Source organism: Stegostoma tigrinum, chromosome 6, assembly GCF_030684315.1.
Source record: "Stegostoma tigrinum isolate sSteTig4 chromosome 6, sSteTig4.hap1, whole genome shotgun sequence".
NCBI classification, from domain to species: Eukaryota; Metazoa; Chordata; class Chondrichthyes; order Orectolobiformes; family Stegostomatidae; genus Stegostoma; species Stegostoma tigrinum.
The window spans coordinates 95,640,895-95,657,087 of NC_081359.1; the positions used below are offsets into that span (position 1 = coordinate 95,640,895).

Below are 16,193 nucleotides of genomic sequence, written 5' to 3' on the forward strand. Positions count from 1 at the left end.
AAAGTATTGAAAGTTGTAATGCTCACAAATTTACAGACTGCAGAAGGTGGGCAATGTATTGAAATATCTTGTCTGCATCCTCCATCTCATATTAAATTGATTCACTGATGTCTCCAAATTGTAGCAGCCACATGTGATTGGTGGTGAGGGATATAATTCTGCAATGGTAATTCTGTCAATGCGTAGAGAAGGGGACATGGATCATGGGTAGGTACCAACCTAAGAATAGGGAAACAAGGAACTCATTGATGATCTTGTGAGGTCACTGAATCCGCAACACTGCACTCAGCTTCTCATATGAAACACTGGAGATGTTGCTGACAGAGGTTCACACCAGGAAGGACATTTTTTTTCACAAAAATTGGGATCAAGATGCCAGAAACAGCCTCTCTCAGTAAGCCTGGAGAGTTGGAAAATCAACTAAGTTTCATTGGCATCACTCGAGGAACAGCGTGTTTATCGAACAGCTGATACGTCTGCCAAATTGATAAGTTATCAAGGTAAGCATTGGATCAACAGTTTCAATGTTGTACAATGCAGGATGATAGGAGTGATTAATGAGGTCACAAGCACTGTCAACTCAAATGGCTATTGTTTCAGTTTGCAGAGGAAGGGATTGAACCAGTGAGCAATTCATCCCTTGCATTTCTGATGACAAAGTATTGTGATAGCTTTCTATCCACTAATTGTTCCTTGCCTTTGCTCAATGGTTCCCTGTTAAATAATGTATTGTCTTGTAGTCTTGTCTCCTCAGGACAGCATTCCTGTGTAATATAATCTACAATGGTGAGGGAGGCATCCTCCAGCACGTTATGCACACAGCCCCTATTCAGGCCCCTGAAATTTTTCATCTAGTATCTTCAGTGATAACCCATGTGGTGTCCTGGCTTGGGTTTATCTGAGCTATCAAGCAGTGGGATTAGAAGATTCCTATCTCCAAAAGGCCATCCTTAACCATCTCAGGAGAATGGAAAAGTTAAAGAAATTTTGATTCCTGCAGATGATTACATTATGACAGCTACCTGGTACTTCTACTGTGATCAGATACCGACTGCACTCTAACTGAAGGGAACAACTTCCTATTGTCTTATTGAGATGTTTAGCAGGATTAAAGGATTTAATTGGATAAATTGAAATAAAACACTTCCTCTTGTGGACAGTCCAGAACAAAAGAGAATAACCTTAACATTAGTACTTGGGTATCCAGGGTAATGACAAAGGATTTTCTAACAATCGGTGCTCGGAATCTGGAAATCTGCGCCAGCAAGCTGTTGCGTATGAGTTAAACAGTTCAGAATTGTTGTTGATAGATTTTTGTTATGCAGGATTATTATGGGTTGCAGCACCACTGAAGGTGAATGGAATTAAGGTACAGATCAGCACTGAGCGAACTGAGCAGTGGAACAGAGTGCAGGGGCTCAATAGCCCACTCCTGTTCCTATGCTTCTAATTATAAAAGCACCTGACTAGTGTATGGTATTCAAAAAGCACTAAATGTGCAGTAAGCAATTACAGAGTGGTAAGCATTGGCACATGATACTCACTATCCACACATCCTTTCAGGCTACCAGGTAAAGTTGAGTTAAACTTCCTTCCATACTGTCTAATGCATTGACAAAGAAACATAATTTTACAGATTTTCCAATTAATGGTATATATAAATTCAATAATTTTCTCTTTAGTGTGCCTTGTTCTATCACTGGCTACTGGAAAATAAAGTTTTAAGAATTTATAATGGTATAGCATCTTGAATCCACGTAGGAGACAGCATTTTGCAGCTCAACTTTCTTGGCAGAAATTGCAAGCACATGTTTAGAGACTGAGAAGAGGTCAATGGCGAAAAAGCATTGGTTTATTTCATGACTTTACCAAACTAAAATATAAAGAAGTAATCTTGTTTTGTAAATTGCTGAATACAGAGCCATGTTGCTAAGCTTTCCATTTTGCATTCATTAGGATGAATACAGGAATGTCAGATTTTAAACAATTGTGACAATTTCTACCACAGGAAAAATTGGCAAAATGGGCTCTGATTGGCCAAAGCATTGCTATTGCATAAACAGAGATGCATAGGCTTCCCAAGCACCCTGAGAATTTGAAAATGCTGCAAGAGCAATGCACTTTAGGGAAGGAAATTGGCCAGTGTTCTTAATATGGCCAACATATAACTCAAGATTGTTAGTAAAGTAGTTGACTGTCAATTGCCGTCTGAAATGATCGGGGCACATACGGATGGCTGACAAATGCTTGCCTTGCCAGAGATACCCACACCTTAAAGAATAAAACAAGGACTGATTGTGCAGTTGTGGTTGAATGTATGGCTATTTCTCGAAACAATACTTATGTGATTGTATTGATTTTTTAGGTAACATTAGGTTGTGTAATAGTGGTGATTTTGAATTGGTCTTAAAGATACAATATCTTAAAGGAGAAATTGTCTCTCCTGTGCAATTCCTCATAAGTCTCATTGTAAATCTTTCAGTATTGATATCAGGCATTAATATGTAGAAGTAGGAAAATATAGATGGACATAATCTCAAGATATCATTAATGAGCAACGGCTAACATTTTTAAAACAAGATTGCAATGTTAAGATAACATAGTGTGGAGCTGGATGAACACAGCAGGCCAAGCAGCATCTCAGGAGCACAAAAGCTGACATTTCGGGCCTAGACCCTTCATCAGAGAGGGGGATGGGGAGAGGGAACTGGAATAAATAGGGAGAGAAGGGGAGGCAGACCGAAGATGGAGAGAAAACAAGATAAGTAGAGAGGAAAGTATAGGTGAGGAGGTAGGGAGGGGATAGGTCAGTCCAGGGAAGATGGACAGGTCAAGGAGGCGGGATAAGGTGGTAGGTAGGAAATGGAGGTGTGGCTTGAGGCGGGAGGAAGGGATGGGTGAGAGGAAGAACAGGTTAGGGAAGCAGAGACAGGCTGGGCTGGTTTTGGGATGTGGTGAGGGGAGGGGACGAGCTGGGCTGGTTTTGAGATGCAGTGGGGGAAGGGGAGATTTTGAAGCTTCACAAGCTTCTAACCTGTTCTTCCTCTCACCCATCCCTTCCTCCCACCTCCAGCCACACCTCCATTTCCTACCTACCACCTCATCTCACCTCCTTGACCTGTCCATCTTCCCTGGACTGACCTATCCCCTCCCTACCTCCTCACCTATACTCTCCTCTCTACCTATCTTCTTTTCTCTCCATCTTCGGTCCGCCTCCCCCTCTCTCCTTATTTATTCCAGTTCCCTCTCCCCATCCCCCTCTCTGATGAAGGGTCTAGGCCCGAAATGTCAGTTTTTGTGCTCCTGAGATGCTGCTTGGCCTGCTGTGTTCACCCAGCTCCACACTTTGTTATCTTGGATTCTCCAGCATCTGCAGTTCCCATTATTAGATCTACTGCCGATGCTGCAGTGGGTTAGAATAATGTAATCTCTCTTTTGGGCCCTAGACTGGAAACTATCCCAGAGAAACAGGCATGCTGTTGCAATGTTAAGTTTTATTTTTTCAGATTTCTCTTCAGCAATTAATGAATTGGAACAGTAAGCTTTGTGCTCAAACTCAGTAAGAATCCAAAAAACCCAGAAGCTTCAGTGAACTTATACTTATCAATTTTCTGTAAGCATTCAGAGCTTGAAATGTGGCATAAAGATCCCCTCTCTTTACAGAACACTTTACCTTCATGGATATTATATGGCATCAAAGAACGATCGGATTTTTCCCCAGTGTAGCAGGTAAATGCAAGACAATACATATTCATCATTCAAATATAGGTTTAAAAATGCTCAGAATGTTAGTGAACTAACATTACTTTGCAACATTGTAAGTGGATCACATTACAATGCAATACTTTGGCAGCTTTTGCCTCTCATCTGGAATAATGACTCTGCTTCATTGCAGTGCAAAGTGAACTGAAAACATACACTATCTGTCAAAGGATGGCCGCCACAGAGGCTACAAGGATTGGAGAATCTGACAAATGGATAGCACAGGGTCATTTTCTTTTGAGTATTCTACAGAGTTCTGAGGCAAGCAACTTCCAGCATGTCTGTCTCTCTGGGATAGTTTCCAGTCTAGGGCCCAAAAGAGAGATTACATTATTCTAACCCACTGCAGCATCAGCAGTAGATCTGATTACAAATTATTACATCTTTGAGCATTACTTGTTGCATTAACGTCACAGTTTCAAAACACGGCATTCAGATGTAAGTTGCTTTACAATTGTGCCACTGTAATTTTGGAAAATATGCAGTACGATTAAAAAGACATGCTATGATTAATATTAAATGTATTCTGTAGCTGATCATGTGCATTCTAAAAGGGGCATTATTGAAGAAACGGACTGTTTTCCAGGCATCTTCTCTAATGTCATGACTGCTGTAAAATGAAATGTTGGTTGCTGCAGCAAGTTCTATTTCAGACATTGTCTCTGACACAGCATGAAATGTTTCAATGAAGTTCTATTTTTTGTTACCTTTTATTCAAATTAAAAATACTGAATCAGTTGCAGAAGACCCAACTAATAAAGTAATGATAGTATTATGGCACTGATTACGTTACTACATGTTCTACAATTCATTTCAAAGGTATCGCAAGACAAATTTCCCTTAGAGAGAAAGGAAAATAAATAATTATATTTACATGGTGTCTTTCATGATCCCAGATTGTCCCAGTCCAACAAAAGGCTTTTTAAAGTGTGGTCTTTTTTTTTGTTTTGGAAATGTGACAACCAAATTATGCACATCAGGGTTTGAAAGGTCCATATACATCAAAGAAATAACGACCAGATATTGACTTATAAAAACCTATTAGTTGAGATGGCCAAGATATCAGGGAGATTCCCTCACTATTTTTCCAAGTAATCTCATGGCATCTTTTGTTTCTGCCTGAGAAGGCAATCAGTGCCTCAGTTGGTGACACATTCAAAAGACAGGAAGGAGCACTGGCAGAGTAGCACATCCCAAGAAAATTAATCCTTTACTGCTCAGCTGTGAAGTACTGGACATTGTAATTCCACATCCAACAATGAAAATTCAAATAAAAGTATAATTTATTTAGGCTTAAATTGTCACAGGAGAAAGTGTAGCTTAGCAATTCTACTTTCTACCTTTTCTTTCCAATAATTGAATGAGTGATTCAAAGACAACAATCATAGTGTTGTTTTAATTCTCTATCTAAGCTCATAAAAATTGAAGAAACCAACAGAACACATCAAATTCATTTCACCAACAATGAGGAGAAATCAGAGACTCACTATCTTTATTTGAAAGCAATAGAACATGCATACTATGCAGGCTATCAAATGTCAATTGTGTAAGCATTACAACAAGAAGACAGTAGCATGTTGTTACATCAAGGTACAACCATCATAAGATCTGTACATTTAAAATCACACAACCTATGATTTGTTTTTGGCTCAGAAGTATCACAAAGAATGAAAAGTATGTTATTCACATTTCTCTTAAGTCCCCATTTCTACCTTTTAGAGCAATGGAAGAATGGGTCCTTGGTCAAACATCTTACAAATCCCGGGGTGATGTATTATAGACTGTCATATTTCACTGATATTACCCAATGGTTATGGAGTTACTTTCACTGTTTAAAATAAATTGTTGTGCCTTGAAGTGATAATTCACACACTTTGTTACTATTTCTGTTTTCACAGTGGTAGATTTTCCTGATTTTAACAGAAGCTATACAGTAAATCAAGCTGTGCAACAGCTAATCAGCATTACACTAGTCAGTAACTGTGATCTCCAGAGCAGTGTCATAACTACAATGTGATACCTATCTTTTGCAGGTATAGTTTTATCTGTTGCAAACTGCGCCACATGACGAGATGTTATATGGTTGGTGACAGTCAAACTTTGCCAAAAAAGGAAGCAAAGATCTTAATTAAAGATAGCAATGCACAAGCACTTCAGTGAGCTTCAAACTCAAAGTGGCAACACCCAACATTACTTTGCCACTGCATAATCAGAATAACATATGGATCTTATTGAACATAACACCTGAACAGCTTGTGGCCTCGAATAGATATAACAACACCTTTCCTTCTTTATTTATTTGATATAAGTCAACCTAACACACTCTGCTATATTTGGGTAGGAGAAGGGTTTCTGCAGTTGCTGTTCTAGAAGATGAACCATAGGCTGCTAGGAGTAGAAAAGTCAGTGAGAGCGACCAGTAACATACAGGATAGGAGATGACAGGTGAGGGTACACAAGAAACCAACAGGGGAGCTGGACTTCTCACACCAAGAATCCCTAATTAAATAACAGTGACACAGGCTATAACAGTCAGGCTAAAAACACAGAGTCAACATCAGCCAAGTATAGCAAGTAGCTACAGACAGGGAATCAGTACAGGTAATTAAACAGTGCTGATTGTAGGGAGCTATATAGCTGGATGAGTACTTCTGCAGATATTATCCAACATCCTGAAAAGAATGGGGCTTCCCAAAGGCAACGTTCAGAAGGTCAAGGAGCAAATACAAAAGGTTTCAGAATGGGATGCCAAATAGAGAAGGCATGTGCAAATTAGTAACACAGATAGAACCAGATTCGCACTTTGCAAACGGTTCCCAGCAGTTACATTCTTGATTAGGGAGATGAACTGTCTCCATCATTAAGGAGGTGAAGTATCTCCTTAATGATGAACAGTTAGCTCTAGATTTTGTCCAGTGCCACATTCTTGACCAGACAGTGAGAAAAAGTTTGTCATGGAGAGACTGTCAACATGTAATAGCTTCAGAAAACATTGCAAAATATTACATATTTAGAAAGATAAACTAAAAGGGAGGTGACCAAGTTGAGGTTAACATAATGGCAGGAGGGAATAGGGGCACAGCAACCTTCAGGACAAAAACAAAGTCCACATAGATAGAGATAAAAAAAATACAGGATCAATCAGAATGAGAGGTTTAGACTAGAAATCACCTAAAACTACAAAGTGGAGTAGGAAATATGAAGAAATAGATGAAATAGAATAAAAGGGTGGAAGATTGTAAAATAGCAATTGTGAACAATTTTGAGTAACTTGAAATTAATTTGGACATAGAAGTAAGCAAATGTGACAAGGGAATGTATTTCCTACAATGTGTATTTTTAAACCAATTTGCGAAAGTGCAACAGGGAAGACCTCCTTCTGGATCCAGTAATGAAACTGAAATAAAGATAATAAAAGATGAACAAGTAAGACAGCATCTGGTCAATAATGAGCAGAATATAACATGCTCTAGGAAGATTACACAAAAAGGCAAAAGCATGGTGAACGAGAGATTTATAAATTGAGAAAGGCTAATTTTGAAGTGACGACAAAAAATTTAGGAAAATAAGTTGAACAAAATATTTGGCAAACAATGATGCAGAAATACATATACAAAAGATAATGGGAAAAACTGAGGCTAAGTCACAGAGTGTCTTTAAGACAGAGATAGACAGGTTCTGATTGCTAATGGGTTCAAAGTTTACAGGGAAAAGGCAAGAAAACGGGTTTGAGAAACATATCAGCAATGATCAAATGGCAGAGTAGACTTGATGGGGTGAATGGCTTAATTCTGCTCCTAGATCTTATCTAAAATAGCGCTTAACGTGGTTCAGGAAAATATATTTTATATGAAGTGAAAGAACTAGTGGGACTCATAGATGAATAAAGGATAAGGTTCAGAAGGTTCAGAATGAGACACTCACTAATTACAAAGAGAGCAGAGGAGTCCATTTTCAAACAGGTTTTTACCGCTTCATCAAGTGTCAGAGTTCAGGCAACTTCATGTTAGGATTATTTTGCACATTTTTGAGTCTAAGGTTAGAAAACTTACATGAGTGCTTTCGTGTACTAGGACAGAAATAATCTCTTAATGTGCACAGGCCAAGATATTGAAAAGATAAGAAGGAAAATGGAGAGGAACTATCAAATAAAATGATCAAGAATCATAAACCAAAAAATGAAAAGAAAAATGACAGGATATTGATAAATGAAAAGTTGGAATAGAAATAGGATCATTAGGGCATAGAATGAAGGATGCTCAAGTAATGATAAAGAGCTGGCAGAAAAAGTAACTGATTATTTTACTTTGGTGTTAACTATGCTGATTGAACAGTTAGAAATGTTCTAACTGAATGATGAGATGTGTAATGAAATAAGTGTATGTAAATCATTTTAAAATTCAAATGTATTGAATGAACTAATCAAACTGAAAGACGATGAATTCTGAATAGATTAGCTCAATACATTTAAAAGGAATCTATGGAAAGATAGCAGCGATATTACTACACAGAGTTAATAATTCATTAGGAAAAGGTGTAGAGCCAGAATACGGGTGAATAGCTAATGTAATTCCTATTTATAAAAAGAGGGACATACCCAGGGAATTAGAGACCAGTCAGCTCTATATCTAGGTGTAGGAAAAGTAATGGAATCTCTCTCCACCTTAAGACAGACTAGAGGAACATCTCAAAACTAAAATTGAAATGATAACTAATCAACATAAATTTCAAAAATGGTAAATCTTACTTGACTAACTCTATTGAATTTTTTTGAGGGATAACAGAAAGAATATAACATAGTTCTTTGGATGATGTCATATGTCCATGCATCAAAAAACCTTCAATATGCTGCCTTATAATAGATTAATAAATGGGGTTGGAGAAGGCAGAATTAAGGGACTTACAGCAAAATGTACTGCTAGCTGGCTTCAATATAGAATTTGGAGAGTAAAAGCAAATGTCAATTTTCCAAAGTGGAATTGGCTGGGAAGCAGTAATCCACAAGGATCAGAAGGACGACTGTTCACAATTTAGAGTACTGATTCGGACTTCAGAATCACAAATGGAATTTCAAAATTTGTGGATGAAACTAAGTTATCACTGAGAGAAACTGCAACAAATTGATGAGGGTATTAATAAAGTACACAGAATTGAGAAATGAGGTTCAACACAATAGTATGCTTCGGGTGATGATTTATTATTTGGAAGGTGTAAGTCGAGGGTGGGGGTAGTCTGTAAATCCTACATTGTGGAAGCAAGCTATTCAGCCCAACAGGTCCGCACTGACTCTCTGAAGAGCATCCTGCCTAGACTCACACCCCTATCTTATCCCTTGTATTACCCATGGTTAATCTACCTAACCTACACATCACTGGACACAATGAGAAATTTTACACGGCCAATCCACCTAACCTGTCGATCTTTGGACTGCGGGAGAAAACCCACACAGACACAGGGAGAGTGTGCAAACTCCACGCAGACAGTCACCCAAGGCTGAAATTGAACCCTGGTCCCTGGAGGGGGGGTGTGGAGGGCGGCGGTAGCAGTGCTAACCACTGAACCAACATGCCACCCCAAATGGAGGAAAAGAAACTAACAAGAGTTTTCCCCGTAACTGCGAGTGAACAGCTGAATCCCCGCTCACCTGACAGGGGCAGGAAGTGTGCCGCATAGAAGGCCTTTGTCTGATGATGCCAAGGGATCCAGATACCCAAGACCAAGGTTAGCCCAGGGATGGTGTGAGGCCAGTGCTGGCCAACGGCTCATTGGGACAGTGTCTTCTCGGAGTTGGATTGCTTGTGATTACAGCACAATGCAGGTGGTCAAATCCAACTAAGGCTAAATACTGGCATAAGTCCAATACGTTAGGGTTTGGTGAGTCTTTTCTGCTGGTAGCACCCCTCATATGGGCACAGCTATTGCCAGGTGCATTTACTCTGCTGGTGGTGCGCCGCAACCGGCTTCAGGTCAGTCAGGAAGGCCGGTGGCTTTGGACAGTGGCTCTCAGTTCCACGCAATGAGTGTTATAGAACAACACCCCCACCCCCTCCACAGCAGAGGCCTTTGCTGGAGTCAAGGGAGTGACAACCCACTGAAGTTAAGCAAAATTTTAACTTAACAAGGCCATTATATGATAGCAAACTGTGTCAAGCTTATTTTTGTGCAGGATTGGAACTGAAAAGTAGGGAATTTATGCTCAAACGGTACCCAACCTTGTTTAGACTCCACTTCATCCTGTTTACAGTTCTAGTCAGCATATTATCAAGAAGGTCGAGACGTACTGGCAAGAGTGCAGAGAAGATTTGTAAGGATCATTTTGAATCACTTGGAAATACATGTCTTGGAGGAATGAACATGCTTGGCCTTCTCCTTCCTGAATAAAGAAGCCTGTTGGAAGAACTAACGTAAGTCTTAAGAAATATGAGTGGTTTTATGGTAGTACAAATAATTATCTGTACACAGAGGAATTATTTCTGCTTATCTAGAGGCCATCAATATAAGTTATCAACCAATAAATCAAATATGGAACTCAAGAGGGACTCTTGTACTCAAAGAATGGTAGAATATGGAACTCTCTACCACAGGGAGTGGTTGAAATGGATAAATGCTTTTAAGGGAAAGTTAGGAAGATAAGGCTGGAAAATTAGGATGATAGATTTAGAGGAGACGAAAATTGGAGAATGTTCAAATGTTATATTATTCCAGAATGGACTGTTTGTGTCAAAAGATCCATTTATTCACTTTATATACTACATACAATTGGAAACATTATACAGAAGGCAGGTCTTCAGATTCCTGAGACACTGGGATGTCTAGGTGAATGACGAATGACTTCCACTCAAATGGAAACTTGCTCATCCTATCCAGAAGAGGAATTAGGATGGTGGGGGATGCTTTAAACTAATTAGTAGGGGAAAGTGCTGGTCAAAATTAGTTGATGAAATTGTAACTCAGTTGAAATTAGGCCCCATGAGTCAAGAACCATAAATAAAGCACACACCCAGACTGTTCAACTGTTCGCTACTATTCTTTGTTTTCCATCTCTAATCCAATTCCATACACAAATAGTTATTGTCTATTTAATTCCGTGGGCTTCAGTGTTACTAATAAGCACATTATGAATGAAGTCAGGAAGCTGAATTTTCCTCAGTAAGGCTAATGGAATTCTGCAATTTGCAAAGGGTGGCAGAATTTTGGAACTTGCTTTCCATTAGATGCTAGCTCAATCATATTTTCAACAATGAAAATGATAGACTTTTTTAAGGTAGGTGTTTCCGTAGGTTTAGAGCAAAGGTTAATAAATAGATTGAGAGTTAGGTTGTGCATGATCTGATTGAGTGGAAAACAGGTGTGGGAGACTGAATGGCCCACTTTTAGTCCTGTGGTTGTTCTAGTTTGGTTTCACCCATTATTTTAATATCCCGAGAAATGAACACCAATACTGCTTTTTCCCTATAGTCTGATAACAACAACTTTGCCAATTGACCCGAATCTTGAGGACACCAAAATTCTATGAAAGAGCCAATGATATCTCAGTAGCTTAAGAAAGGCTATACAATGCTATTACATGGAAAATGACCCATAAACCCACTACCCTTGACCTTTTGAATCATAGCAAAACAAAGAGGGTCACGAGACCCAAACATTAACTCTGATTTTTTTCTTCATAGATGCTGCCAGACCTGCTGAGCTTTTCCAGCAACTTCTGTGTTTGTTCCTGATTTACAACATTCAAAGTTCTTTCAGCTTTTATAAAAGATAAAATCATATTTTTTTTAACACAAGTGTGGAGTGTGTCAGACTAGATTAATTAGTTTCCATGAAGCTTTAGTGAGCTCTTTTAGTGATTCCATGAGCCTCATAGATCAGAAAGCTCATAGGCTCCATGTCTGGTCAATGCTGGGTTGGGTGATTTTATTGTAATGGGAAGTGTGAGGAAGGAAGCAAACAGGGAAAGGAAGAATGCAACATGATCTGACATCACAATGGTGACTACAGTTTTGAAGTGCTTATTTCACTTCAGAATACCTCGGTTTCATGAAAAGTATTTTATAAATACATTTCCTTCCTTAGTTTTATTTTACAAACTGTTAAAGTGGTTAATTGGCCATGACTCCAACTCCTGATTGTCACTCAATATTCTCCACTGAAGTGCACATTGGATAAGGAAAGGATTGAATTCATCTATAATGATGGCCAAGGTAGCCAATCAGTGCTGTAAAGACACACACATTAACGATGTTGAGGAGGAAATTTCAAGAATGACCCTAACTATACAACTGTACTCTCCCGAGGATTCAAATTGCCTGTAGCACTGAATGTAAATAAATTATTGTTTAGAAAAATAATTCAAATACATTAGAGCTGGCAACTCATACTTGTGAGGATTCACAGAGAGGAATAATTACATTTAACGCATATTTTGGTAAGTTTTCTTTGTTGGACAATTATTTCAATTTCAGATGGGTTGATTAACAAAAACGATGAACTGCAATACTATATCTGACAAAATACATACCAAGTTAGATATCAACAGAACTCCAATCTCCCTAATTTACATCTCACTTTATTGGGGAACCACAAGGACCGCATCTTGTTTTTCTAAGCTGGGGCATAAGCACATTGGAGGCTGAGATTGGCAGCGAGATATTTAATCATTGAAGGGAATCAGAATTATGAGGAAAAGGAAGCAAAGTGGAGTTGAAGATTGTCAGGTCAGCCACAATCTCATTGAATGACAGAGTAGATTCGATTGCTGAATGGCTACTTCTACTCTTAGATTGATGGTTCTATTAATTCGTTTACATTTTATGCATTGCTATTGCTGTGTTCAATTGATTTGTCATATTAAATATTTTAAGAGCTGAGCTCCTTGAAATGGAAGATACAGTTACTGGATGATAACATACCCTCCACACCCTCCTCTCTCCAAGAAATTCACACAAATCCCTTACTAGCGCAGATTCAGCACCTCGGACAGCGAAGTGCCACGAATCTCCCTCACAATCAACTACACCAGCAGTTTACGTCTAGAGAGAGAGAGAGAGAAAGAATCGCACTTTCAGGATACTTTACCCTTTGGCTATGGGATTGCACAGCCACGAGTGTTTGCGTAATCTCGGTGGAGAGGTAGCCGGCAGATGGCACCAACCCCTGGCTCTCCAATCTACGCGATACTGCTGCTTCCCAGTGCAGCCCAACGATAAACCTACAGTCGCCGCGTAAAGGGGAGGGGGACTTTCCCCAATAATCGATGACACGCCGCATCTATAGAGGCAGGGAGGGAATCATTACTCCATGACCCAACAGCATCATTAAAGTCGACCCCTAGTTCGGAATATCTTGCCAGTGCATCCTCACAGATGTATGACTAATAACTGAAATACAGCCAACGTGGGTTCGAACCGTCCATTGAATGTAGACAAAACAATGATCACTCACCATGTTAACTTCAGACACCTGGTCAATGCTAGCGACATCTATGTTCATCCCGACACTGACTGGTGGACCTGGAGTGTGTGGAAACCAGAGTGGCGAGTTAAAACTCTTGCCACATTTTTTTAAAAAACATAGATTGTGAGGAAGATTGAGGGGGAGGGGTGCATGGAAATTTACGGATTGAGTACAGAATGCCTACCTCCAAAATCTGGTCTCAGGCGAATGTCATAGCCCCTCAGCAGGTTATCCACTGTCTCCTTCACAAACGACATGTTTCCGGGCTCATTGACGCTGGAAACAAAACACAAGGTGGAGGAGAGAAAGTGTTTTTTTTGTCCATTGCAAACATCAGACTCAAGCACAGGATCCGCGGCTGAGGGGTCTTACCTCTGGGCACAGCAGACTACAGCCACCAACACTACGGGCGCTGACAGAATACCAAAGTATCGCTTTCTCTGATATTTCCACATTCCTCGGTTGTTTGGCTTCGCAACTAGTCCGTGGGTTAAAATGGCAAATGTGTGGCACGGTGCGGAATAACCCTCAAGTCCCAAAGCATCGGCGGAAATTGCAGACCACACATTCACCCGTCCAGTAACATAGCTCGGAAATGATCACAGGAGAGCAACAACAACATCAAAAACAAAAGCCCACAAGAATTTATCTCGGCGCTGTGGGTTATTTCAATGTTCCCTTCTATCTGCACACGACGCAGTTAATTCTTCCGAGTAAAATCTAGTGATCCTTCAAGGATGGGTGCATTTTGTCAAAGCCCTGCTTGCTAGGCGGCTGCAGCACGCTTTTCTCCCCACCACCCACTCTCTCCCTCTCTCTCTCTTTCTTCTGATATTTCTTTTTCACTCACTCACTCGAAATTCACATCTCCACGCGTTGCCTTATTCAGGGGACAGCTTTTGGGCTGAAGAATTTCATCCCCCCGCGCTCTCCAACACTCACCTACAAAACAGACAAACAAGACCAGGATGGGATTGAGGGTTGGCTGGGGGGGGGGGGTGGGGGTTGGTGGAATCAGGATGGAGACGTGGACAGTGCTCACAGTCAACGCATCATTCCCACAGACTCGGCGCTAAAGCAATGGAGACAGGCACAATGTGGTAACACATCCAATGCGTTGCCATCCCCAGCTTCCCCCCGCCCCCACCACAAACCCATAGATTGTTGCAGGAAAGGGCTGTCTCTTTCTCTCTCTCTCTGTCTCTCCTACACAGCCAGCTGCCTCTCTTTCTCTCTCTCTCTCTCTGTCCTCTCTGCCTCTGATGCGCGCACACGGGTTGGACACGAGTTCCTGGAAATTCAAAGGCTTGGCACACAGCACCAAAAATGTCAAGTCTATGAAGGGGCCATAGGATTAAAATACTCGGCTCCAGCCTCGCATGTGATTGTAGCGACTCTCAGATTGACAGCTCCAGCCACCAACCAAGCAGCTGGAGGCGGAGGTGGGTGGGTTGGTCCGGGGAGGAGAGTCAGTCTCTCCTACCCCGGGAGGCCAGGAGCTGTCTGCCGGCCTGATCGGGGAGGGAGACCCGGCGAGACCTCAGCTCTTCAGGGCCGGGAAGTAGCCCAGGGAAAAGGGCTAGCAGGAGATCTGGATAAGCGTGGGGAGGGGTTAGTGGTGTTGGGTGGGTTTGGAGAAAGAGTGACCACGTTAGATCACCGTTCTCATCTAGGGGTAAAATCTGCTTCTCAGAAAGCCAGGAGAAATTTAGCAGGTCCGTGGAGAGAGAAATAGAGTTAACATTCCGAGTTTTGATTCTTCTTGTATTTCCCCTATTTCTCCCTCCGCTGAAAGCGCCGCTCAGTTTCCCCAGCCCTCTCTGCTTTTTAATTTAATTTTGAGTCCTACCATCTTCAGCTGCCAACACATAGCTCAAAGCACCAACCCACACCTTCGCAGTGCTCACAAAGCGGGCACCCACTACCCTCAGTTTGGGATTAACACTCATAAATAATTAATAACCTGAATAGCCAGCAAGGAATTTGAGTTTAAAACAACTTAATACAATGCTATCGCATAAAGATTTGAACTGACGTTTCAAGTTCCCAATCTTCGCTTATGTTTGCAATCATGCGAAAATACTTCGGCTTTCCTTTTTTTTTAATTACAGCATTTGTTCGATTTTGTTTAATATCTAAGTGCTAGCCATTTAGAAAGTTGACTGAGAGGCTTTCCTAAGGTGCGGGTTTATTGTCATTCTTGCCAGCCGAGCTTCACCGTTACTCACTGTCGACAATTCTCACTGAAAGACTGGCTTGTACCCGGTTCCCGAGCTGTGTGCAGCTCCGTCCGACTGAACCGTGCACTGGCAGGTGATCGAGGCAAGTACAAGCAACTATCTTATCTCCAGCTCGGAGCCTGGCTCAAGCGGAGAGCTCCCGGCCCAGTCCGACAGCCGCAAGAGAGAGGGGTCGCTCTGAGGCGAAAAAGGCGAACCCTTAAGCCCACCGGGTTAGCCGCCCCTAAACTGGCTTCGGATGAGACCAATCATGAAAACAACCAAACCCCAGCCCTCCGTGGATACAGAGACCCAAAACGTCCCGTAGTACAAACAAAAAGGAAAAAGAACGGGATGTCGAAAGCACGGGAAAGTGTATCCAGCTTTGAAGGTGAATTTAATAATATATTTGTTTTGTTTGGTGGGGACGAGCGAATTAACCCGCACATGAGAAAGAGCTCATGAGAAGTGACATCGAGCTGTCTCTGTACTGCCGCTTTTCTCTCAGTTCCTAACGCAATCCATTTGAGAAGCGAAGCATTGTTATTGATTTATTATAAACTGAATATTATTCCAGCATCATGATAGAAGTGACTTAATCTAAAGAGGTCACTGTGCTAACTCAGGTCAACATTCATCATTTTTTCCCCTCCTGCATCAATTTGAGTATATTTTGTGAAAACAGTCATCCTTATGTACATCAATCATTCTTTGATGCTTTATTGGTGTCCTCCATTCCTCCTCCACTTCGTTCTATCA

The 16,193-nt window shown here is 40.9% G+C and overlaps 1 protein-coding gene across 2 annotated transcripts in view; it reads right to left on the minus strand.

Moving 5' to 3' along the window:
- gabrb3 (gamma-aminobutyric acid type A receptor subunit beta3) overlaps positions 1 to 16,193 on the minus strand; it is a 511,154-nt gene that overhangs the window by 294,273 nt on the left and 200,688 nt on the right. Inside the window, exons 1-3 of one of the 2 annotated variants that reach the window (XM_048533130.2) lie at positions 13,588 to 14,570; positions 13,400 to 13,491; positions 13,204 to 13,271 (exon numbers count right to left, since the gene is read on the minus strand). In XM_048533130.2, the coding sequence (XP_048389087.1) occupies positions 13,204 to 13,271; positions 13,400 to 13,491; positions 13,588 to 13,670 (243 nt within the window). In that variant the 5' untranslated portion in view covers positions 13,671 to 14,570. Of the gene's footprint in view, positions 1 to 13,203; positions 13,272 to 13,399; positions 13,492 to 13,587; positions 14,571 to 16,193 lie in introns of those variants that run through there. The other variant, XM_059646784.1, reaches the window with a different exon arrangement.